This window comes from Oncorhynchus mykiss, chromosome 12, assembly GCF_057628025.1.
Source record: "Oncorhynchus mykiss isolate SJ-2025 chromosome 12, ASM5762802v1, whole genome shotgun sequence".
In the NCBI taxonomy this organism is placed as follows: domain Eukaryota; kingdom Metazoa; phylum Chordata; class Actinopteri; order Salmoniformes; family Salmonidae; genus Oncorhynchus; species Oncorhynchus mykiss.
The window spans coordinates 42,245,517-42,270,452 of record NC_143033.1 but is presented as its reverse complement, the minus strand read 5'-3'; the positions used below and the strand labels follow the sequence as shown (position 1 = coordinate 42,270,452).

Here is a 24,936-nt window from a genome sequence, read left to right as displayed (position 1 = left end):
TTTTTCACCTCATTGGCTATTGGCCCAACGCTCTAGCCGCTAGGCTACCTACCACCCATAGGCTATGCTAACTCAAGACAGGCTAGCTAGGCTAACTTTAAATGGGCTATTAAGACTAGTAAGTTAGTGATAGTGGGCTGGTATGTCAGGTGCTAAACTGTCAGAGCTTTGACTGTGCTGGGTTTATGTACTGGACTGTGTTTGCCTCAATTCTGCTACAGTTAGCTGTGTTATATTTTACCTGGCAGGGTCAGTTAGATTCTCCAGGACAGGACACAACAGAATTGGGGATTGAAACCTGTGTGTGTGTGTGTGTGTGTGTGTGTGTGTGTGTGTGTGTGTGTGTGTGTGCTGTAAGAACAAGGGCTCTCTGCCAAGCATTGACTCTCCACAGTATTCCTGCCAAATTAGATCTCACCTGTGTGTGTGTGTGTGTGAACATCTGCACACACTTTGCAGGGCTCACAGCTACAAAGGCTTGTTATAGCATGCCTCCTCTCATGCTGTTTATTAATCCAACCCTGCGACACAAGCTTGCAATTTTATCACTCCCTCACACACAGACACACACACACACCCTTTCTCTGTCACACTTATTCTTCCTCTCGCACAAATGGTGTCATTCCTCCCTGCTGCCATTTGAAATTGCTGTGACAATCCTCATGCAGCATTGATATAGGGCAAGTGTGTGAAGCTGCTCTTTAAAACACATGCCTATTTTCATTAAAGTGTGTGTGTGTGTGTGTGTGTGTGTGTGTGTGTGTCCCTAGTTTTCAAATGTACATTTTACATTTACATTTTAGTCATTTAGCAGACACTCTTATCCAGAGCGACTTACAGTAGTGAGTGCATATTTTTCATATGTAGCTTTAGAGAAGAAGAGGGAGAGCGAGAAAGCGAGTGATGGTAAAATGAGGTCAGAGCTCTTAGAAAGTGCCTTGCTGTGCTGGGATCAGGCCTTAACTCCCCTATCAGAAAGACTCCTAGCTCCCGGTGCAGTGTGGGGCCCCTAGAAGCTCTCGGTGCAGTGTGGCTATGCCTAGCCAGGGCGTACTAACAAACACACACATACCAGGCTCCTTGGAACACATACCAGGCTCCCTGAGCTTCAAGGACCTCCCTCCACGAAGGGGGCTTTGATTCCTACCCACTGCCTGGGCTCGTCAAGTGGGAAGATGAGCCAGTGATGTTCCCCTTACCTCCTGCAGCCATGCCAGGTGTTCCAAGTCTGAACACTTACAGAGAGAGTAGATGGTAAGGCCTGCTGTGGACCAGACTATAAAGCTCGCCGTTATCCTGCTACAGACCAGACCATAAAGCTAGCCTTTAAAGTCTAATTTAAAAACATTTTGGGGATCTAACTAATCAACTACTCATTCAATTTAGACTTAAATCAGGCTAGTTAGTACTGGGCTAGAACAAAAACCTGCATGCACCTTAGTCCTCCAGGACTGGAGTTGCTCACTATGAAACCAGTTGTAGGTAAAGTGGTAAAGCCATGGTATTGTTCCAAATCCTCCGTATGCAGCAGGCTAGTGGAGATGCAGTGGATGGACAGATGCTGAGCGTTCTTAATTACCTGCTTTGATAGCGCAGGGCCAGGTGCTGTTAGTTGTATTAGAACATGAGGCATAAGTCCTGCAGGGACAGTGGGATCCAAATGATGTAATGGAATTGAGCTCTGTCTGAATAATAATATAGCTAAAAGCTGTGATACTACAGCTACAGTACCTGTGATGTGGTCTGCCTAAAGTTAGTCATTCACGGATGTGTAACGTGTCTAAAGCTGTGTTGTCTTTGGCAAAATGGTATGATTACAACACAATATTGAGATATACAGTGGTGCAAAAAAGTATTTAGTCAGCCACCAATTGTGTAAGTTCTCCCACTTAAAAAGATGAGAGAGGCCTGTATTTCATCATAGGTACACTTGAGAAAAAAATGCAGAAAATCACATTGTAGGATTTTTAATGAATTTATTTGCAAATTATGGTGGAAAATAAGTATTTGGTCACCTACAAACAAGCACGATTTCTGGCTCTCACAGACCTGTAACTTCTTCTTTAACCTTTCTGATCTCCCCATCCCGGATCCGGGATCGTGAATACAGACTCAAGCTCATTACCATAACGCAACGTTAACTATTAATGAAAATCGCAAATGAAATGAAATAAATATGCCATCTCTCAAGCTTAGCCTTTTGTAAACAACACTGTCATCTCAGATTTTCAAAATATGCTTCTCAACCATAGGAAAACAATAATTTGTGTAAAAGTAGCTAGCTAGCGTAGCATTTAGCGTTAGCATTAGCGTTAGCATCCAGCACGCAACATTTCAACAAAAACATAAAAGCCTTCAAATAAAATAATTTACCTTTGAAGAACTTCTGATGTTTTCAATGAGGAGACTCTCAGTTAGATAGCAGATGCTCAGTTTTTCCAAAAAGATTCTTTGTGTATTAGAAATAGCTCCGTTTTGTACATCACATTTGGCTACCAAAAAAAACCGATAATTCAGTCCTCAAAACGCGAACTTCTTTCCAAATTAACTCCATAATATCGACTGAAAACATGGCAAACGTTGTTTAGAATCAATCCTCAAGGTGTTTTTCACATATCTCTTCGATGATATATCGTTCGTGGAAGCATGGTTTCTCCTCTCAATCAAATGGAAAAATACTTGCACATGGCTTTGCGCACCAGTTTCGACGCAGGACACCAGGCGGACACTTGGAAAATGTAGTCTCTTATGGTCAATCTTCCAATGATATGCCTACAAATACGTCACAATGCTGCCGACATCTTGGGGAAACGGCAGAAGGTCTAAGCTTATTCCTGTCGCATTCACAGCCATATAAGGAGACATTAGAAAACAGAGCTTCAGAAATTCTGCTCATTTCCTGTTTGACGTATCATCTTGGTTTCGCCTGTAGAATGAGTTCTGGGGCACTTACAGACAAAATCTTTGCAGATTCTGAAACTTCAGAGTGTTTTCTTTCCAAAACTGTCAAGAATATGCATAGTCGACATAGTTCGTGACAAAATATTGCGCTTAAAACGGGAACATTTTTTATCCAAAAATGAAATAGCGCCCCTAGAGATGCAACTGGTTAAGAGGCTCGTCTGTCCTCCACTCGTTACCTGTATTAATGGCACCTGTTCAAAGCATGGGGTTGGAAACAGCTGTTTTTCTGCAAAGGGACCAGGACGACTGATCCGTGTAAAGGAAAGAATGAATGGGGCCATGTATCGTGAGATTTTGAGTGAAATCCTCCTTCCATCAGCAAGGGCATTGAAGATGAAACGTGGCTGGGTCTTTCAACATGACAATGATCCCAAACACACCGCCCGGGCAACGAAGGAGTGAAGCATTTCAAGGTCCCGGAGTGGCCTAGCCAGTCTCCAGATCTCAACCCCATAGAAAATCTTTGGAGGGAGTTGAAAGTCCGTGTTGCCCAGCAACAGCCCCAAAACATCACTGCTCTAGAAGAGATCTGCATGGAGGAATGGGCCAAAATACCAGCAACAGTGTGTGAAGACCTTGTGAAGACTTACAGAAAACGTTTGACCTCTGTCATTGCCAACAAAAGGTATATAACAAAGTATTGAGAAACTTTTGTTATTGACCAAATACTTATTTTCCACCATAATTTGAAAATAAATTCCTTAAAAATCATACAATGTGATTTTCTGGATTTTTTTTTCTCATTTTGTCTGTCATAGTTGAAGTGTACCTATGATGAAAATTCAGGCCTCTCATCTTTTTAAGTAAGAGAACTTGCACAATTGGTGGCTGACTAAATACTTTTTTGCCCCACTGTATGGGCAGTAGCTGTATAACGGACAGCTCATGGGCCGCCTTAAGCTTGATTAAGACTCCATCTTCCCATGCCTTTCTGTACTTTTGTTGACCCACATGGCATCCATTTTGGCTCTGATACCCGCAAACCTGAGAGTTACCTCATGGTACATCTAAAAGTGTGGTCACTGGGAGAAACTGTCGCAAGTGTTCCCGAGCAGTAGAGTCAAGGTCAGATGACGGTTTCAACAAATGCATTATTGAACTAAGGTTTTGACTAGTGTCAGGCCCTGAAGTACACTACGTCCGATCCCATAGCGGTACACTGACAACTGTTTTTCCTCGAGCGCACTGGCCTCTCGTAATGAAGACTGCAATCTTTCTGTAGGAGAGTGCATTGCACTTTGACTGTTTGTCTGTAAATATTTAACTATATTGAGGCCCCAGATATTTCCTTCCCCGGTCCCGTTTTCATCGACTGTGCTTTTTAGGTATTTGTTACTTAGCCAACATCAGAAAGACTTTCCTTTTTTTGTGCAATATAAATCTTTCAAATACACAATGAACTTGGGCTTTTCTGAAATGTCAGTGGATGAAGCATTCCTCCTCAAAATGTTGTACATGTTTTAGACTTTGGCCTGGAACTGATCTAATTTCAACCATTAAATATTTTGAATAGAATTGTGTTGAATTGTGTTCTCTTCTACCGGAGAATGTCATGAAATCTGTCTGTAAGCTGGCTAAAGCTGAAGTGCACCTGGGTCATGCCGCAAGACGATCCAAAACCCACAATCAAATCTACATGAAAATGGTTAAATAGACTCCCTAGTGGTGCAGCGCTCTAAGGCACTGCATCGCAATGCTTGAGGCGTCACTACAGACCCGGGTTCGATCCCAGGCTGTGTCACAGCTGGCCGTGATCAGGAGATAAGGTGGTGCACCAAATTATCCATGAACCTACCAGGTACAACCTCAAATCCATAAACACGGGCACCCTCATAGATATCAAGCTAACTAACTTGCCCTCCAAACTTGCCCTCCTACTGTTTTCTTTTTATTTTATTTTTTTATTTTTATTTTTTTAATTTTTACCCCTTTTTCTCCCCAATTTCATGGTATCCAATTGTTGTAGTAGCTACTATCTTGTCTCATCGCTACAACTCCCGTACGGGCTCGGGAGAGATGAAGGTTGAAAGTCATGCGTCCTCCGATACACAACCCAACCAAGCCGCACTGCTTCTTAACACAGCGCACATCCAACCTGGAAGCCAGCCGCACCAATGCACCGGAGGAATCACTGTGCACCTGGCCACCTTGGTTAGCGTACACTACGCCCAGCCCGCCACAGGAGTTGCTGGTGCGTGATGAGACAAGACCAAGCCCTCCCTAACCCTAGGCCAATTGTGCGTCGCCCCACGGACCGGGAGGGTCGCGGCCGGTTACGGTTGAGCCTGGACCCAGGGACTCTGATGGCACAGCTGGCGCTGCAGTACAGCGCCCTTAACCACTGCGCCACCCGGGATCATACAATGTGATTTTCCGGATTTTTGTTTTATATTCCGTCTCTCGCAGTTGAAGTGTACCTATGATAAAAAATGACAGACCTCTACATGCTTTGTAAGTAGGAAAACCTGCAAAATCGTCAGTGTATCAAATACTTGTTCTCCCCACTGTATATCTATCCTACCCTGCCTTTCTAAGGTCTTCAAAAGCCAAGTTAACAAACAGATGACCGACCATTTTGAATCCCACCGTACCTTCTCCGCTATGCAATCTGGTTTCCGAGCTGGTCATGGGTGCACCTCAACCACGCTCAAGGTTCAAAATTATATCATTACTGCCATCGACAGGAGACATTACTGTGCAGCCGTATTCATCGACCTGGCCAAGGCTTTCGACTCTATCAATCACCACATTCTTATCGGCAGACTCAACAGCCTTGGTTTCTCAAATGACTGCCTCGCCTGATTCACCAACTACTACTCAGAGTTCAGTGTGTCAAATCGGAGGGCCTGTTGTCCGGACCTCTGGCAGTCTCTTTGAGGGTGCCACAGGGTTCAATTCTCGGACCGAATCTCTACTCTGTATACATAAATGATGTCGTTCTTGCTGCTGGTGATTCTCTGATCCACCTCTACGCAGACGACACCATTCTGTATACTTCTGGCCCTTCTCTGGACACTGTTAACTAACCTCCAGACAAGCTTCAATGCCATACAACTCTCCTTCCGTGGCCTCCAACTGCTCTTAAATGCAAGTAAAACTAAATTCATGCTCTTCAACCGATCACTGCCCTCCTGTCCAGCATCACTACTCTGGATGTTTCTGACAACTACAAATACCTAGGAGTCTGGCTAGACTGTAAACTCTCCTTCCAGACTCACATTAAGCATCTCCAATCCAAAATTAAATCTAGAATAGGCTTCCTATTTCGCAACAAAGCATCCTTCACTCATGTTGCCAAACATACCCTCTTAAAACTGACCATCCTTCCGATCCTCGACTTTGGCGATGTCATTTACAAAATAGCCTCCAACACTCCACTCAACAAATTGGATGCAGTCTATCACTGGATGCAGTCACTGTCACGTTCTGACCTTTATTTCCTTTGTTTTGTCTTTATTTAGTATGGTCAGGGCGTGAGTTGGGGTGGGCAGTCTGTTTTTCTATGTTGGTTTTTGTGTTCAGCCTAGTATGGTTCTCAATCAGAGGCAGGTGTCGTTAGTTGTCTCTGATTGAGAATCATACTTAGGTAGCCTGGGTTTCACTGTTGGTTGGTGGGTGTTTGTTTCCGTTTGAGTGTTTGTCGCCACACGGTACTGTTTCGGTTTTCATTTTCATCACATCGTTTATTGTTTTGTATTTCAGTGTTCAGTTCTTTTTTAATAAATCGTCATGAACACTTAACCACGCTGCATCTTGGTCCGATCCTTACTCCTCTTCAGACAAAGAGGAAATCTGCCGTTACAGTCACCAGTTGTCAGAGCAGCTCACAGATCACTGCACCTGTACATATCCCATCTGTAAATAGCCCATCCAACTACCTCATCCCCATACTGTATTTATTTATTTATCTTGCTCCTTTGCACCCCAGTATCTTTACTTGCCCATTCATCTTCTGCACATCATTCACTCCAGTGTTTAATTGGTATATTGTAATTACTTTGCCACCATGGCCTATTTCATTGCCTTACCTCCCTTATCTTACCTCATTTGCAAGAACTGTATATATACTTTTTCTACTGTATTATTGACTGTATGTTTATTTAATCCATGTGTAACTCTGTGTTGTTGTATGTGTCGAACTGCTTTGCTTTATCTTGGCCAGGTTGCAGTTGTAAATGAGAACTTGTTTTCAACGAGCCTACCTGGTTAAATAAAGGTTAAATAAATAAAAAACTATTGGCCCAGCATCGTCCAGGTTAGGGGAGGGATCTGATAACATCCATTATCAAAAATATGCAAAAGGAGATTAAATTACAAAGGGGCAAATACTTTTTCACAGCACTGTAATTGATTTCCGAGGAGTCTTTCTCTCTCTCTCTCTCTCTCTCTCTCTCTCTCTCTCTCTCTCTCTCTCTCTCTCTCTCTCTCTCTCTCTCTCTCTCTCTCAGCAAATTAAGGCAGCTTGTACAATCACCTTGAAAGAGTTGAGGGGGGCAGCAGCTAACCCATAAAACTAATGAAAACCTATGAGAAAGTGTTATATCCCAATACCATAGTAGTGACAAAAGCAGAATATAAGCCCTGTAGCATGACCCACCTCCATAGTGACAATATTAACGTTATAACTAGGGCGTAACCGAGTTCTCAGTCCGTAAATGGTCACAAAAGAAATGAGCTGGTGGGAGATTTGGGTTTCGTCTAGGCCACGGTGTTGGTCCTAAATCAGAAGCAAGGAGTAGGCCCTGGAGAAATGTAGAGAGGAGAGAGGAAAGAGGGAGATCAATTATTCACACTTAAAACGGCCCAGAGGAGTGGAGGATGGGGAAAGTGAGTGGAAGTGGCTAGCGGTAGCGGCTCATATGCAGTACACTTAGAGGCTATAAATGCCTGGAGATGGTGTACACAGAGGATTCATTGATGATTGAATGAGTGGCTCTTTGGCACCATGTAACTAAGCACAACTGTCGTAGATTCCAGCAGTACATGATGCTCCTTAAAGTGGAACTGACTGCGTTTTAACTACTTTACAGATATGAAACAAACATAATAATATCAGTCAAAAATATCAAATTGCCAGTGTATGCTTCAAAACCAACTTTATAAGAGGTTTATATTTTACTCATGACGTACAGTAACGCATTGTTGGCAGAATAGATGGATGCAGTTCAATGCATGATTCATATAAATCACCAATACATTTTTTGGTAGTCAAAAATATATTGCTATCAAGTTGTAAACCACAGCTGGCCTGGTACATTGTTTGCTGCCTCCACCACTTTGGGATGAAGTGTTTCAATTTCAATGACTGTAACTTAGGCAGGGAATGTCAACACAATCCAACTAGCAAGTCAGTCATAACATGGCTAATAGGCTAGCGCCCATGTGTCAAACATAAAGGCGAGTATAAATTAGTCAATAGTTGCTAGATGGTGCACAAGCGAGTATAAATGAGTCGTCAGTAGAAATTTGCTTGTGCATCAGCAGTTTTTACTCTTGTTATGTCCGTCTCTGATAGTCTGTCAATTAGCCCATGTCAGCTAAATGTTTTTAAATTGCTAAATTAGTTTAGCGGCTGTTATCTAAACTATCTGTTTACTGTTATCATGGTCAAATTACCATTCATCGGGCCCCTATTGATTTTGTTAGTCGGTCTCACTCAAATATCATGTTAAAAACTGCAAAAATGTCTTTCCACCCTATGGCAAAATGTGTAGAGTTGCAGCAAATTAGCTTTAAAACTGTAAAATTGTATTTTCACCCCAATGAATAGAATTGCACGAAATTAACTCTAAAATGAATTGCTGTCAAGGGGGGGGGGCACATTTTTTTGCTCGCAATGTGGGGAGATGGATGTAGGTACACAGACCCGTGAGCTAACTTCGGCCCCTCATGATGGCTTCAGATTTTCTTGTTGCCCACACCCTCATCAAAGTTGCCCATCCCTGGCCTAGAGTAACATAAACAAATAAAAATGCTATTATGTTCTTTACCTTCATAAACACAACCAAATGATTATTCTTCAGATAGCATATATGAAATGTATTTATTAGACTGTTAGAATGTTGACCTGTCATTGGCTAGAAGGGGAGTTACATCGAGGCCAGCCGTGTGCTAATGGCGCCGTTCGACAACCATCTCTCGTGGATACTTCTAGGCTGAAAGGCCCGGTGGTTCAAGTGTTAAGTTCTCAAAATGACCTAGATAAAAACATATCAGTGGTAACATAATAACCACACAACACAAGATGTTTAATATAATGATAATTTTATATAAATGTGTGAATAACTATCTTACTAACATTTACAAATAATGGGAGTAATGATTAAATGGTGAGCAAACTGTTTTTAAATACCTTACACATGGTTTATTATTACTGAATGTTAATATAAAGTGATACCCTGGTTTGGCCATATTTTGGTATAAGCTTCAAGTTGAAGTAGTTTATTTGCTATTTGCAGATATTAAAGGTAATAAATGCATTGACATTCTTTGTTGGAGCTCTCTCACATACACTACAGCACATACATAGTAAAATGAACAGAAAACACTTGTGTGTGGTAATGGATACATACATTGTCCAAGCAAAGTTCGTAAACATTCACGTTGACTATGCACCTTTGCCAGCAACACCTCTGGTTTTCTAGCTCTAAAACTTGTAGTAGTGGATCCCAGGATTAATTTATATTAAACAGAATAGGACAAACTTTGTCCACATAACAGCTTCACACAATGTTAGACAGACATAAAAATGCAAATATCGCACAGGCATTGGAACATTAGAGATGTTGTTCCCTTTTGACATTTGACAAATACATTTAACTCACCATTTCTTTTCATTGTCCTTTTCACAGCTCCCCCCAATTTCACAGACACGCCACCGCAGTATGTTGAGGCCAAGGAAGGCGGCAGCATCACCCTGAGCTGTGTGGCGTCCGGCAACCCCAAACCTTCTGTCAGCTGGATCCGGGAGGGCGAGCCTGTGGAGGACAGCGACAAGTACAAGGTAGACCCCCGCATCACCATTTCCTATGTTTGCTCCACCCATTTGGTAATCACGCGATAATGTCCCAATGAAGTCCAAGTAGTTATACTAAGCACAGTGGGGATGGCCATGCTAGAAAGGACAACATTGGCTATATCATGCAAACTGTTGAGCAAGTCCAGGAGCGGTGGGGATAATGTGTGGGGATAATGTTAGAAGATACATTACTGGTAAACATTTGACCTGCCCCATCTGTCTAGTCTATGGCTCTATTCATGGGATTGCATAGTCTGCTAGTTATCTGGAGACGTTCTATCCAATTCCATTTACAACTTTAAAGGGGAATTTCACCCTGGGGGACCCTGGGTTTGTTTTGATCATGTCCGAGGGATTCCCAGGTCAGTGAGATGTGTTTCACACATAATTGGCCACAAAAAGGGCAGGACTGGGCTTTGCGTGCCGAACGATACACCCTATGGCGACTTACGGTGTATGGGGGGGGGGGGGGTACGAGATCTGAAAATAAATGTAGTCCTGCTTTGAGGCATTTAGCAAAGCCGTCTATGTTATTCCGAACACAATATAAAAAAAATTGTGTGTAGATATGGTTGTCCTTGTTTGATAGAGCCAACGGGCGTCTTTCAGCGATGTTCCTATCGGCGGATTCATTGCTAAATATACAAGGTGACACATTTTTTCCAGTCTCTGAAAGTCTACAAGGGCGGTGCTTCCTGCTCTGGCCCCGTCCGTTCCCCAAGATGGGCTTTTTTGAAAGGGAGGTGGATACAACACAAAATACTCTTGGCAAAACTGAAAGAACTGATAGCTTCAAGTGATTCAACACGAATTCAACCATGGGGCATTTTTTTTATGTTCTATTAGCTACATGGTGACATTCAACCATGCATGTTTCAGCCGGAATATAGCAAAGAGGATTCGAAAAACAAAGAGTTCGATTTAGCTCAGCTACAGCTGATGCCAGCACCAAGAGTAGGGTGTTAGGTTACGCAACAAACAATGGACACTATGAGAGAATTCTACAACAACAAAAAACGCAGTAAACAAATCTGTTTTCACTAAATATCAATAATGTTTTTGTGAGAATACATTTTAAATAATTTGAAAACATTCATGTGGCAGTTGTTGCCAATGTCAAAAAAAACTGTACGTTATGATATTTACGCGAAATGAGCCCAAATGTAAAGCAAGTGCCGTGCTAAGAATGTTCAAATCTATGGGACAGCCCTTTTTGTGAAACCCGCAAAAAAGCTGTGTTCATATTTGCTCTTTGCGATGGGTATTCCTCAACCTATCAGAGTAAGATCAATGTGACATTGTATTGCCAAAAAGTATGGGGAAGTCCTGAGTGTGTTTTCACGGTCATCGGAGGTCTTTTGTCTTAAATATAACGTCAAACGTTTTTCCTTCGCTTCTGTCATTCAGATGTTTTCCGAGACACCAAAAAACATGGCATGTTACAAAGATTCATGTTTCATGACGAGTGCTAGCTTGCTAGCTGTGTGGGAGTGCCTTACTCCGTTCGCTGAACCAGGTGAGAGGCAGTGCTGCGCGGCATTTGCTGTATTGCGCCAGCAGCAAATTTTGTGATTGATGGTTTTATTCATTCAAGTAAAAACTTCCAGAATTCAGTGGCTACAGCCCTACAATCAATCAAAACATAGCTAAATACCAGTGAATTGAACATGTGTCCCATCAATAACAGGCAGGTCACTCTCCTAGACTAATTATTTGCTGCAGTTTATATTCCCATCACCAGAGTAACTACAAAAATAACATTACAATGTAACCCATCTCACGTGTATGCCTAGTATCGGTCTGTGTTACAGTTAAGACTTATCGAGAAGTGTGTGTCTGTGTTAGGCTGTGTGTGTCTGTTAGGCTATGTGTGTGAGGGTGCTGTGTTGGGATGCTGAAAAGTGTCTGTCTGTGTTAGGCTGTGTGTTGGTGGGGGTGCGTGAGTGTGTTGGTGGGGGTTCTGTGCGTGAGTGTGTTGGTGGGGGTTCTGTGCGTGAGTGTGTTGGTGGGGGTGCTGTGTGTGACTGTAGGGGTGCTTTGTGTGAGTGTGGGGGTGCTGTGTGTGAGTGTGTTGGTGTTGGTGGGGCTGCTGTGTAGGGGTGCTGCGTGTGAGGGGTGCTCACTCTATGCATTCGTAGCAGTAGGATTATGTCACAACCCGCCCATTTCTTGACAGATAGCTGAACTAGCCTATTGAGTTATTTCAAATGTCATCATGGCAACGGAATTGTTTAGTCAACTGAATGTATTTTTTCCCGACCATAGAAAATGACTACCAATTCCATGATCATGATCACAAATCATGACGTTACGTTGGACCCATTTGCATTGAATAGGTGCTATTTTATATTCTCAAACTAACAGCAGTGCCTATATGATGTTCTTCCATACAGGCGTGACATGCTGGAGTGATGCTTCTACGCAAATGGTGTTGATCAGTAGGCAAAAAAATACAAAAAACTCCAAAATGGAAGGCAAACAGATTGTTTGTCATCTGTAGCACCATGGACTCCACTGATCAGCCAAAACAAGCTCAATAACTCAATGCATGCACACACACACTCCTATTGAATATGCATTCACCTGTATTGTGAGTAGGCCTATGCCATCTTAATATATCCAGTTTTATCAAGAGATGTACCATTCAAATGCAATTATTACCATTATGTTGTTATGTAGCTAGATTGGTAAAAACAGTCAAATGTATTATTTGATTTTAAAGAAAGATGCATGAATGCATACATGATATTGAATATCGGCCTCCATGACCACCAAAAACCAGTATCGGCCCTAAAAGGTCCATATTGGTCGTTCTCTGAAGCAAAGTATCCAACATCTATTGCTTGCACACATCCTGTTTCTTTCCATATCAGTGCAAATCAGCTGCCACTTTCCTCTACCGTGATCCGTTGCAAGAGAAGAGACAGCTTACTATCTTGTTTGTCCTCTTTCTCCCCTCAGGGCTACATAGCCATCATCCCTTTCCACTCTTTCATCCTTTTTCCATTTCATCCTCCCTTCCACTCTTTAGCAATTTGGAATCTGTGCCTACACCCATCCACCCATCACCCATCCAATCCTTTGATGTACAGTACGACAAAGTGCCTAGGGCAGTGCTCACCAACCGGTCGATCATGATCAAATGGTCATTCTCCAAGGCATTCCTAGTCAATCACCAAACATTTCTGTAAAAACAACAATGATAAAGCCTTGCGTTCCTATGTTTTGGGGGTTTTACGCTGTTGGAGGTAGGAGCACTTGATTCTGCAGCCCTAGTGCCGGGAAGGCAAAGTGTTCCCATTTTGAACCATTTCATGTGTCTGAAGGTAGAATGCCTAATATTTAGCTTGTCTGGTAGGTTCGCGTCACTGGGCAGCTCGCGGCTCAGTATCCCTTCGTAGTCTGTAATAGTATTCAAGCCCTGCCACATCCGACAAGCATCAGAGCCAGTGTAGTAGGATTCAATCTTAGTCCTGTATTGTCCCTTTGCCTGTTTGATGGTTTGTCTGAGGGCATAGCGGGATTTTTTATAAGCGTCCGGATTAGTGTCCCTTCCCTTGAAAGTGTCAGCTCTAGCCTTTATTTCGGTGCTGATGTTGCCTCTCATCCATAGCTTCTGGTTGGGATATGTACGTACGGTCACTGCAGGGACGACATCGTTAATGCACTTATTGATGAAGCCGGTGACTGAGGTGGTATACTCCTCAATGCCATTGGATGAATCCCGGAACATGTGCTAGCCTGTGCTAGCAAAACAGTCTTGTAGCGTAGCATCTGCATCATCTGACCACTAGGAGCGCCGCTTATGGATGCAAATTTTCTTGTTTGCTCATGGCCTTATACAGCTCGTTGAGTGCATTCTTAGTGCCAGCATCAGTTTGTGGTGGTAAATAGACGGCTACGAATAATATAGCTGAGAACTCTCTCTGTAGATAGTATGGTCTACAGCTATCATGAGGTATTCCACCTCAGGCGAGCAATACCTTGAGACTTCTTTAATATTAGACATCGCACACCAGCAGTTATTGACAAATAGACACACACCCCCGCCCCTCGTCTTACCAGACATAGCTGCTCTGTCCTGCCGATGCACAGAAAACCCAGCCAGCTCTATATTATCTGTGTCGTCGTTCAGCCACGTCTCGGTGAAACATAAGATGTTACAGTTTTCAATGTTCTGTTGATAGGATAGTCTTGATCGTCCTGTTTGTTTTCCAATGATTGCACATCGGCCAATAATACGGAGGGTAGTGGTGGTTTACCTACTTGCTGGCAAATTCCTACAAGGCACACCGCACTCCTCCCCCCTTTTTTCCGTCTTTTCTTCACGTGGATGATGGGGATTTGAGACTTGTCTCGATAAAGCAGGATATCCTTCGAATCGGAAATCTTTGTTCAGTTCGAGGTGAGTAATCGCTGTTCTGATGTCCAGAAGCTATTTTCGGTCAAAGGAGACAGTAGCAGCAACATTATGCACAAAATGAGTTACAAAACTAATAAAATAGCACAGTTGGTAAGGAGCCCGTAAAACGGCAGCCATCCCCTCCGGCGCCATTATAGGTGAAACGAGAGAGAGACTCAACGAATACAGCAAAGAGCTACTGTTATGTGTAAGTTCTTGTTTAAGTTGTTATACAGCGCTATCAACACTTTTATAAGCCATAAAATGCTCATTCTTTCTATTTCCACTCAGCACTACAACAAGCACTGCAGCAGTAATGAATGAGTAGGAATGTGTATCGATAGGCTTGTGTTATAAATAGCAGCTTGGGTCTTTTTTAATATCGAGGAATATTTCTGTTCATGTTTCTCTGTTCATAGGAGTAACGACATAAATTAATGCGGTGCGACTCAAGTGTCACCATCAGCTGGAAGACGGTGTCCTTTTTGGTTAGTCTGCTGCTCTCTCCCTCGCTGAGACGGACCATCAGATGCAGGCACCGTTAGCCCAGTAAAATAAAAGCAAATTATTTAAATGTATGCTACCTCAGCTGTACCTCACAACTAATGCAGCAACGGATCTATTACTAGTGTGATCACATAGCCTACCTCAAAAATGTTTTTAAAATGGCCTGAACAACTATGCATTGGCAGGGCAATTCAAGCAAAGCCAATATGGGGTGATAATGTATTGTACCTACAGCTTACTGCACAAACCTAATTGCTACAGTACAGTTGTTAATTGGCTAATGTTGCATAGGCTTACGTTTTTAGTCATGTTAAAAATCTGAGCGGCTTGCATTTTGACTCAGAAAGTGATCTTGACTCAAGAGTTCAAGAGTTTTCCCTGTTGACAATCTCAACATTTCCCTTTACTGTGGCAAATATTTTGAATCAACATAATATTAGACACTTTCAGTGCAACATACCGAAAGAAAACTAACTATGCAAGAGATTTTGTTGTAGGCAGAACTCATCGGAGTAGGATTCTATTGCATTGACATGCACAAATCAGCCCGTACTCTAAACAGACCAGTGCAGCATAAGCAGAGCTGCAGTAGGCATATACCAAATAGACCATTGCCATATATAGATCTGTGCCATTTTCATTGAACTGGACTGTGTTTACAGCATGAGCAGTCGTGAGTAGATGTGTTTGTTTTGAGATCAAAGCGAGAGCTGCATGAAGCCACGTGTACATTTCGTTCATATCCTTTGCTAGTTCGTGAGTTATTAGTCCAGTTATAAATAATTTGTTGTCAGCAATAGAGGAGTGATTGCCTCCTTCAAGAGCACAAAACGTTTACATTTCTAGACATCTTTGAAAAGTGAGTCATGTAAAGAGCTTTATTTTGTCTTAAAGGTGAAGCATTGTATTTTGAGACGGGCTTGAATAATCTAAGTAGCCAATAGGCAGAGGGTAGCATAATTTGTCTGATTCGCTGTAATAATGGTAAGGGAATAATAATTGATAACATTTTGTAAAGTGGTTTCTTGCATCAAACAACACAACAATATTTTCAGTCACCTCCTTGTCTGAGTGGATGAACAGGTTAATGTCAAGCTCTGCATGTTTTTGCAAAAGTCTCATGGAATGTTGGCCTCATTGAACACCACATTGACTGCTACTGTAGGTTGCCACTGTTAAAACAGCAACTGCAGATACAGACTCTGTGTTCACAGTAAATGTGCGCTGGAAGTTGCACAGAATTTTCTGAACGTTCAAGTTTGCGCTCAGCAGACCTGAAATTTGCTCAGTGGCCAACATTTTTTGAGGGAACATTGCATAGGAGTAACAACATGAATTGGTGCATGAGGCAGAAATAATGTAGTGTGACTTGAGTTTCGCCATCAGCTGGAAGACTGTCCTCTTTTCTTAGTGGAGAGAAGGAGGGCGTAGGGACTGGGAGTTGGATGAGAGGCTAGCTTCACTGCTGCTCCGTCCCTCCCCTCAGACTGACCATCAGCTGGAAGACTGTCCTCTTTTCTTAGTGGAGAGAAGGAGGGCGTAGGGACTGGGAGTTGGATGAGAGGCTAGCCTCACCACTGCTCCGTCCCTCCCCCCAGACTGACCATCAGATGCAGGTCATCAGTCCAGTTTTAAAAAATAAAGTAATACAATTAATTACCCATTACCAGTGTGATCATATACCAATAAATAAAAAACATATATATATTTCAAAATGCAGGGCAATTCAAGCACAGACAATATGCAGTGATAATGTATTGGGCCTCATTGCTGCATAACTGTTTTAATTGGTTAATGTTGCATTGGCTTACGTTTTTTTTAAATTCATGTTTAAAAAACATCTGAGTGGTAAATCTCGACTTACACCCCTCAGTGTAACCGCTGCACACCTTAGAATGGGTTGACTGTAGTAAGTCCTGTTGAAACATAATCTTCTGTAGTTAGATGCACTTTTCAGAAATTGCTCTGCCATTTCCTGGTTGCTAAAATTCTATTAGTTTGCTTTATTTCAGTTTACAGTGCATTCGGGAAGTTTTCAGACATTTTGTTACGTTACAGCCTTATTCCAAAATGTATTAAATAAATACAAATCTTCAGCTATCTACACACAATACCCCAGAATGGCACAGCGAAAACAGGTTTTTAGAAATGTTTCAAATGTATTACAAATAAAAACAGAAATACCTTATTTACATAAGTATTCAGACCCTTTGCTATGAGACTCGAAATTGAGCTCAGTTGCATCATGTTTTCATTGATCATCCTTGAGATGTTTCTACAACTTGATTGGAGTCCACCTGTGGTAAATTCAATGATTAAACGTGATTTGGAAAGGCACACACCTGTCTATATAAGGTCCCACAGTTAACCGGGAATGTCAGAGCAAAAACCAAGCCGTGAGGTCAAAGGATTTGTCCTTAGAGCTCCGAGACAGGATTGTGTCGAGGCACAGATCTGGGGAAGGGTACCAAAAAATGTTGGCAGCATTGAAGGTCCCCAAGAACACAGTGGCCTCCGCCATTCTTAAATGGAAGAAGTTTGGAACCACCAAGACTCTTCCTAGAGCTGGCTGCCCGGCCTAACTGAGCGATCGGGGGAGAAGGGCCTTGGTCAGGGAGGTGACCAAGAACCCGATGGTCACTCTGACAGACCTCTAAAGTTCCTCTGTGGAGATGGGAGCACCTTCCAGCAGGACAACTATCTCTGCAGCACTCCACCAATCAGGCCTTTATGGTAGAGTGGCCAGACCGGAAGCCACTCCTCAGTAAAAGGCACATGACAGCCTGCTTGGACTTTGCCAAAAGGCACCTAAAGGACTCAACAAACAATATTCTCTGGTCTGATGAAACCAAGATTGAACTCTTTGGCCTGAATGCCAAGCGTCACGTTTGGAGGAAACCTGGCACCATCTCTACGGTGAAGCATGGTGGTGGTAGCATCATCCTGTGGTAATGTTTTTCAGTGGCAGGGACTGGGGGACTCGTCAGGATCGAGGGAAAGATGAACGGAGCAAAGTATTGAGAGCTCCTTGATGAAGTGACTGCTCAGGGCCTCAGACTGGAGCAAAGGTTCACCTTCCAACAGGACAGCGACCCTAAGCACACAGCCGAGACAACGCATGGAGTGGCTTCGGAACAAGTCTCTGAATGTCCTTGAGTGGCCCAGCCAGAGTCTGGACTTGAGCCCGATTGAACATCTCTGGAGAGACATGAAAATAGCTGTGCAGCAATGTTCTCCATCCAACCTGACAGAGCTTGAGAGGATCTGCAGAGAAGAATGGGAGAAACTCCCCAAATACAGGTGTGCCAAGCTTGTAGAGTCATACCCAAGAAGAGTCGATGCTGTAATAACTGCCAAAGGTGCTTCAACAAAGTACTGAGTAAAGGGTCTGAATACTTATGTAAATGTGATATGTTTTTTTATTTTTAATGAATTAGCAAACAATGTATTTTATTTTATCCCCAATTTCATGGTATTCAATTGGTAGTTACAGTAGTGTCCCATCATTGCAGCTCCCGTACGGACTCGGGAGAGGCAAAGGTATAGAGCCGTGCGTCCTCCAAAACACAACACAACCAGGCCGCCCTGCTTCTTGACACAATGCCCACTTAACCCGGAAGCCAGCCACACCAGTCTATTGGCGGAAACACCATACTCCTGGCGATTGTGTCAGCAAGCATTGTGCCCGGCCCACCAAAGGAATCGCTAGAGCACGTTGGGACAAGAACATCCTTGCCGGCCAAACCCTCCCCTAACCCGGACGACGCTGGGCCAATTGTGCACCTCCCTATGGGTCTTCCAGTTACGACGGGCTGCCTGGACTCGATCCAGGATCGAACCAGGATCTCTAGTGGCACAGCAGACCACTGCGCCACTCGGTAGGCCATTAGCAAACATTTCTAAAAACTTGTTTTTGCTTTGTCATTATGGGGCATTGTGTGTAGATTGATGAGGTGGAAAAAACTATTTCATCCATTTTAGAATAAAGCTGTAACATAACAAAATATTAAATAAGTCAAGGGGTCTAAATACTTTCCGAAAGAACTGTATGTGACAAAACAAGCAGGTATAGTGTAGATAATCATTGTGCAATCTTAACTGTTGTGAAATATCTTTTCCATAACCAAAAATATTGTAATTTTAGCTGTTTCAAGCTGGTGTACAAAAACGAAAGTTAAAGACACAAAAACTAAACTTAAAAACAGGAAGCATAGGAATAGCGCAAATAGAACAGATCTCCTCTTCTTAGACTTGCTTTCAATGAGAATGACAGATCGATAACACACATTCCTATGTGAATTTGGTCAGGTCGCCCGAAACACAGCACTTACTGTAGCTTTAAATTTGCTAATTGCCACAATGTTTTCCTTCACACACTATTTACTCCTGCAGTATGGGCTGTTCATCATCCAAATGGATAACACCTAGAGGCAGTCTTCTTCACTGCATATGATGAAGTCATATATTCACTTCATATCATCACTTTAAACTTGTATTATTCATATCTTTTGAGCATGAAAAGAGACCAGTGTGTTTATAATATTAATAGATATGGATATTTCCATAGTCCCTGTAAGACATCTGTTGATGTCTCCATACTGTGGTGTTGCCTTGAAGACAAAGCACATCATAATATGCCGAAGTGACAAGCCTCAGCTGTCAAGATGTCACATTTCAAATGCAGCATATCAAACAGAGCTTTCATTGGCTCAATACATCAATTGGTAGCTTTCAGTATGTGATGTATGCAGAGGATGCAGCTCTACACTTCTGCTTGTGTACATGTTGTGTGCATGTGTGCTTGCCCCTGTGTGCGTCTGTGTGGATCAAAAAGGGGCAGGGGGCACGGTCGACCCTCTGGCTCTGCTGAATTCCAGAAAAAATATTTAGAGGCCCCCATTTTGGTGGTGTCGTAGGGCTGTCCCTGACAAAGAAAAACTTAGTCGACCGAAAGTCATCTGTTCTTTCGACCAATTAATTGGTCAAAAAATGTTCACATCTATGTTTCCATATATAGACACACCCTTATGTGTTTTAATAAAATCAACTATATATGCATTACGGGTCCAGTTTAATGAATTAAGACAGATGACTCAAGAGAGCACCAGAGATCTAGATCACCAGAAGTAAAAAAAAATCTTATCCTGACCCAACTATTCTCCTCCCGCTCCTGCTGACTTTCGCATATTCTGCCATTATGCTCCTGAAGATGCCGGTAATAGTCTACATGATGGTTCGGCAACCTTTCTCATGTGGAATGTCAATTTATTTTACCGATCTGCGTGACAATTATAGTTTTCATATGTACATTTTCGTGAAACAGTTTCATTTAATTTATAATAACTTATTCATATCTCAAAATCATTGTAATGTGGTTAATCAAAATTCAATACAAATCTAAATGAAAATGATACAAACTTAAAAAGTAACTTCTATTGCCATTGCCAACTACTATGTAAAAAATTGCCTACATAAAGCCAACAAATAGTAACATTGTAGCCTGCAGGTGGAAAATATCCTGATAAAAATAAATATCCCAGAAATCACATTGGCTATACCATGCTAGCGAATTTGCGTCATTCATATAAAATATTCTGGGCAGTTTCCCGCACCAGTAAGCTCGAGACACACAGCTGTAGGCTATTTGCGCAACAGATAAGAAGCAGTGATTGACTTGGGCAGGAGCTTACCGGACCTGAGTACCGACACCTCTAATGTTCTACTGCTTGAGCTCCTGTTCCTCTTATAGAAAATTAGCTCAAAATTATTGTGGAGTTCCTGCACCTAAATATAAACAGTAGCAGCACCAAAAATGAGTTAAGAAGTAATCAGCTAGGCCTATTTTTTGACGTTTCCACTGGAACAGAGCATGACATTTTTTCCCTTTCAAATCAAAAACAAATCAAAAACCTAAAAATTGGGCGTGCAAAATTATTCAGCCCCCTTAAGTTAATAATTTGTAGCGCCACCTTTTGCTGCGATTACAGCTGTAAGTCGCTTGGGGTATGTCTCTATCAGTTTTGCACATCGAGAGACTGAATTTTTTTCCCATTCCTCCTTGCAAAACAGCTCGAGCTCAGTGAGGTTGGATGGAGAGCATTTGTGAACAGCAGTTTTCAGTTCTTTCCACAGATTCTCGATTGGATTCAGGTCTGGACTTTGACTTAGCCATTCTAACACCTGGATATGTTTATTTTTGAACCATTCCATTGTAGATTTTGCATTATGTTTTGGATCATTGTCTTGTTGGAAGACAAATCTCCGTTCCAGTCTCAGGTCTTTTGCAGACTCCATCAGGTTTTCTTCCAGAATGGTCCTGTATTTGGCTCCATCCATCTTCCCATCAATTTTAACCATCTTCCCTGTCCCTGCTGAAGAAAAGCAGGCCCAAACCATGATGCTGCCACCACCATGTTTGACAGTGGGGATGGTGTGTTCAGCTGTGTTGCTTTTACGCCAAACATAACGTTTTGCATTGTTGCCAAAAAGTTCAATTTTGGTTTCATCTGACCAGAGCACCTTCTTCCACATGTTTGGTGTGTCTCCCAGGTGGCTTGTGGCAAACTTTAAACAACACTTTTTATGGATATCTTTAAGAAATGGCTTTCTTCTTGCCACTCTTCCATAAAGGCCAGATTTGTGCAATATACGACTGATTGTTGTCCTATGGACAGAGTCTCCCACCTCAGCTGTAGATCTCTGCAGTTCATCCAGAGTGATCATGGGCCTCTTGGCTGCATCTCTGATCAGTCTTCTCCTTGTATGAGCTGAAAGTTTAGAGGGACGGCCAGGTCTTGGTAGATTTGCAGTGGTCTGATACTCCTTCCATTTCAATATTATCGCTTGCACAGTGCTCCTTGGGATGTTTAAAGCTTGGGAAATCTTTTTGTATCCAAATCCGGCTTTAAACTTCTTCACAACAGTATCTCGGACCTGCCTGGTGTGTTCCTTGTTCTTCATGATGCTCTCTGCGCTTTTAACGGACCTCTGAGACTAATTCAGTGCAGGTGCATTTATACGGAGACTTGATTACACACAGGTGGATTGTATTTATCATCATTAGTCATTTAGGTCAACATTGGATCATTCAGAGATCCTCACTGAACTTCTGGAGAGAGTTTGCTGCACTGAAAGTAAAGGGGCTGAATAATTTTGCACGCCCAATTTTTCAGTTTTTGATTTGTTAAAAAAGTTTGAAATATCCAATAAATGTAGTTCCACTTCATGATTGTGTCCCACTTGTTGTTGATTATTCACAAAAAAATACAGTTTTATATCTTTATGTTTGAAGCCTGAAATGTGGCAAAAGGTCGCAAAGTTCAAGGGTGACGAATACTTTCGCAATGCACTGTAAATGTATATTAAATTAACCGATATAGTAATTTTAAATATTACTATTATACATACAAATTATACCCATCCACAAAAAAAATGTTGTCTCGGAGGAAACACCATACACCTGGTGACCGTGTCAGGGTGCATGCGCCTATCCTGCCACAGGAGTCGCAACAGCACGATGGGACAAGGACATCCCAGCCGGCCAAACCCTCCCCTAACTCGGGACGACGCTGGGCCAATTGTACGTCGCCTCATGGGTCTCCCGGTCGCGGCCGGCACAGATCTTGAACCAGCATCTGTAGAAACGCAGTTTGCACTGTTCCATCCACAAGGTTTTTAATGATTATCAATTGCCTTCCACAAAGAAGCAAAATATTAAATACTATGCAGGTTTCTTAAAGAATTTCATTTACATGTTAATTGTATTTTATGATCACAGAAACAATGAGGAAAATAAATAATGGGTAAATAAATAATGAAATGTCAATTATATAAAGCAGCCCGTGTAATCATCTGCCAGAGAGTAGCCCCAATCAGGCCGAGCCACAAGTAATACAGTGGGTTACTGGCACCCCTGACTGGCAATGCACAAACAATACTTTAAAAAAGTATAAACAGTATAATTATGGAGATAAACTCAAAATACCAACATGTGAGACATACTGTACTTTATTCGTGTTTCAATGGAACCAACCAAAATCATACAATTATTTAATACAAAATAAATTTAACCAAAATCAAGGTTTCATAATTATTGGCACTCCTCATTTAGTACTTAGTGCAACCACCTATGGCAAGGATAACAGCATGGAGTCTTTTCCTGTAATGTTTGACAAGGTTAAGGAACACATTTGGAGGGATTTTGGACCATTCCTCTATGCAGATCCTTTCAAGATCCTTCACATTCTTGGATTTGCGCTTATCAACTGCACTCTTCCTCTCAGCTCACAGGTTTTAGATTGGATTTAGGTCCGGCGACTGAGATGGCCATGGCAGAACATTGATTTTGTTGTCACAGAACCATTTCTGTGTGGATCTTGAGGTATGTTTCGGGTCATTGTCTTGTTGGAATGTCCACCTACGGCCAAGTCCCAGCCTTCTGGCAGAGGCAACCAGATTGTCAGCCAAAATTGCCTGATACTTGGTGGAATTCATTATACCATCAATCTTAACCAGTGCCCCTGGACCTCTGGAATTAAAACAGCCCCAAAACACCAGTGACCCCCCTCCATATTTCACCGTGGGTATGAGGTTCCTTTCCTTGTATGCATCTCTGTTTCGACGTCAAACATGCCGATGCTGTATCTGACCAAAACGTTCAATTTTGGTCTCATCTGACCAGAGCACCTTCTTTCAGTCATAATTTAAATGACATTTGGCAAACTCCAAGCGCTTGCGTCTGTGTCTTGGGGTCAGAAAGGGCTTTCTTCTGGCAACCCTTCCAAAGAGCCTGTGGTTGTGGAGGTGGTGTGCTGATGGTGCTTTTTGAAACCTGGTGACCCTAAGACGCCACCAAGGCCTGCAGTTCTTTCACAGTGATTCTTGGGGATTTTGTTGCTTCTCTCACCAGCCTCCTCCCTATCCTGGGGGGCAAAATGCAGTCCTCTACCCATGAGGTTTTCAACTGTTCCATATCTTTTGAATTTTTTTATAATTGCCCTGACAGTGCTCAGTGGTATATTCAGTTGTTTGTGGATCTTGTAGTCATTACCAGATTTATGAAGGTCTGCGACCATCTGTCTCTTTTGAACTGCCAGTTATTTTGTTTTCTTCAAGGTGTTGGATGACAGTGGGATACTGCATGTGTGTTACCTCATTTTTATACCCTAGTGAATCAGGAAGTGATGTAATGGCACAATATAGTTCCTTAAGACTTAGATAAACTTAGATAAGTGGATTTTAATTTGTGGTTTAATTTTGGTAGATGTTATTTACAATAATCTTTAAGGGTGCCATTAATTGTGAAACCTTGTTTTGGAGGACATTGATTTTTAATTAAATCAATAAATTATTTTGGTTTGTTCCATTGAAACATTAATAAAGTACATTATTTCTCACTTGTTGGTATTTTGAGTTTATCTCTATAATTATATTGTTTATATTTGTTTAAGCATTATTTGTGCTTTGCCAGTAATTTTGGAGCTCACTGTATATAAATTTGGGCCAAATAACTCGCCCGAGCTCAATCCCCGCATCCTAGCCATAAGATATACTGCCGAAGGCCACATGACGTCGGCCGAGTCTGACACTCAGCCGAGTGCCCCGACTCTCAGCCAGAACTGGCCCAGATCCACTGTGATAGCTGGGTTATGAAACAATGAATGTGCACAAATTGGTATATTGTGTATTGGTCATCTGGGCGCATGGTCAATCAGGCGTCTGCATTGGCCATGCAGCATTTACGATGATATATTTTAAATAAAATTGGGATTGTTAACGTTAGGTCAAAATTCCTAATCGAAAAACTGTTTTTTTCCCCCTTACAAAATTGAAATCACAGTGCAGTTATCATGAAACTACCACTAACAGGTCTCGATCATCATCATCATGAAGGGAAAGACCATTTGTGTTGCTACTTTATTAACTGGAGCTGTAATGCACAAGGGAGAGAGAAGCAAAGCAGCAGCTCAAGCAGGGAGTAGGGGAGGGGCTGTGGCTGTGCTTCTGATGAGTGACAAGCACTGGAGTAAAGTACTTAAGATTTTTT

At 42.2% G+C, this 24,936-nt stretch overlaps 1 protein-coding gene across 6 annotated transcripts in view; it reads left to right on the top strand.

The window, feature by feature from the left end:
* The window catches only part of igsf9bb (immunoglobulin superfamily, member 9Bb), a 191,733-nt gene that overhangs the window by 89,874 nt on the left and 76,923 nt on the right, over window positions 1-24,936 (top strand). For all 6 annotated transcript variants that reach the window (XM_090192514.1, XM_036937598.2, XM_090192518.1 and 3 more), the window contains exon 4: window positions 9,816-9,967. In XM_090192514.1, coding sequence (XP_090048640.1) covers window positions 9,816-9,967 — 152 coding nt within the window. The remainder of the gene's footprint in view (window positions 1-9,815; window positions 9,968-24,936) is intronic.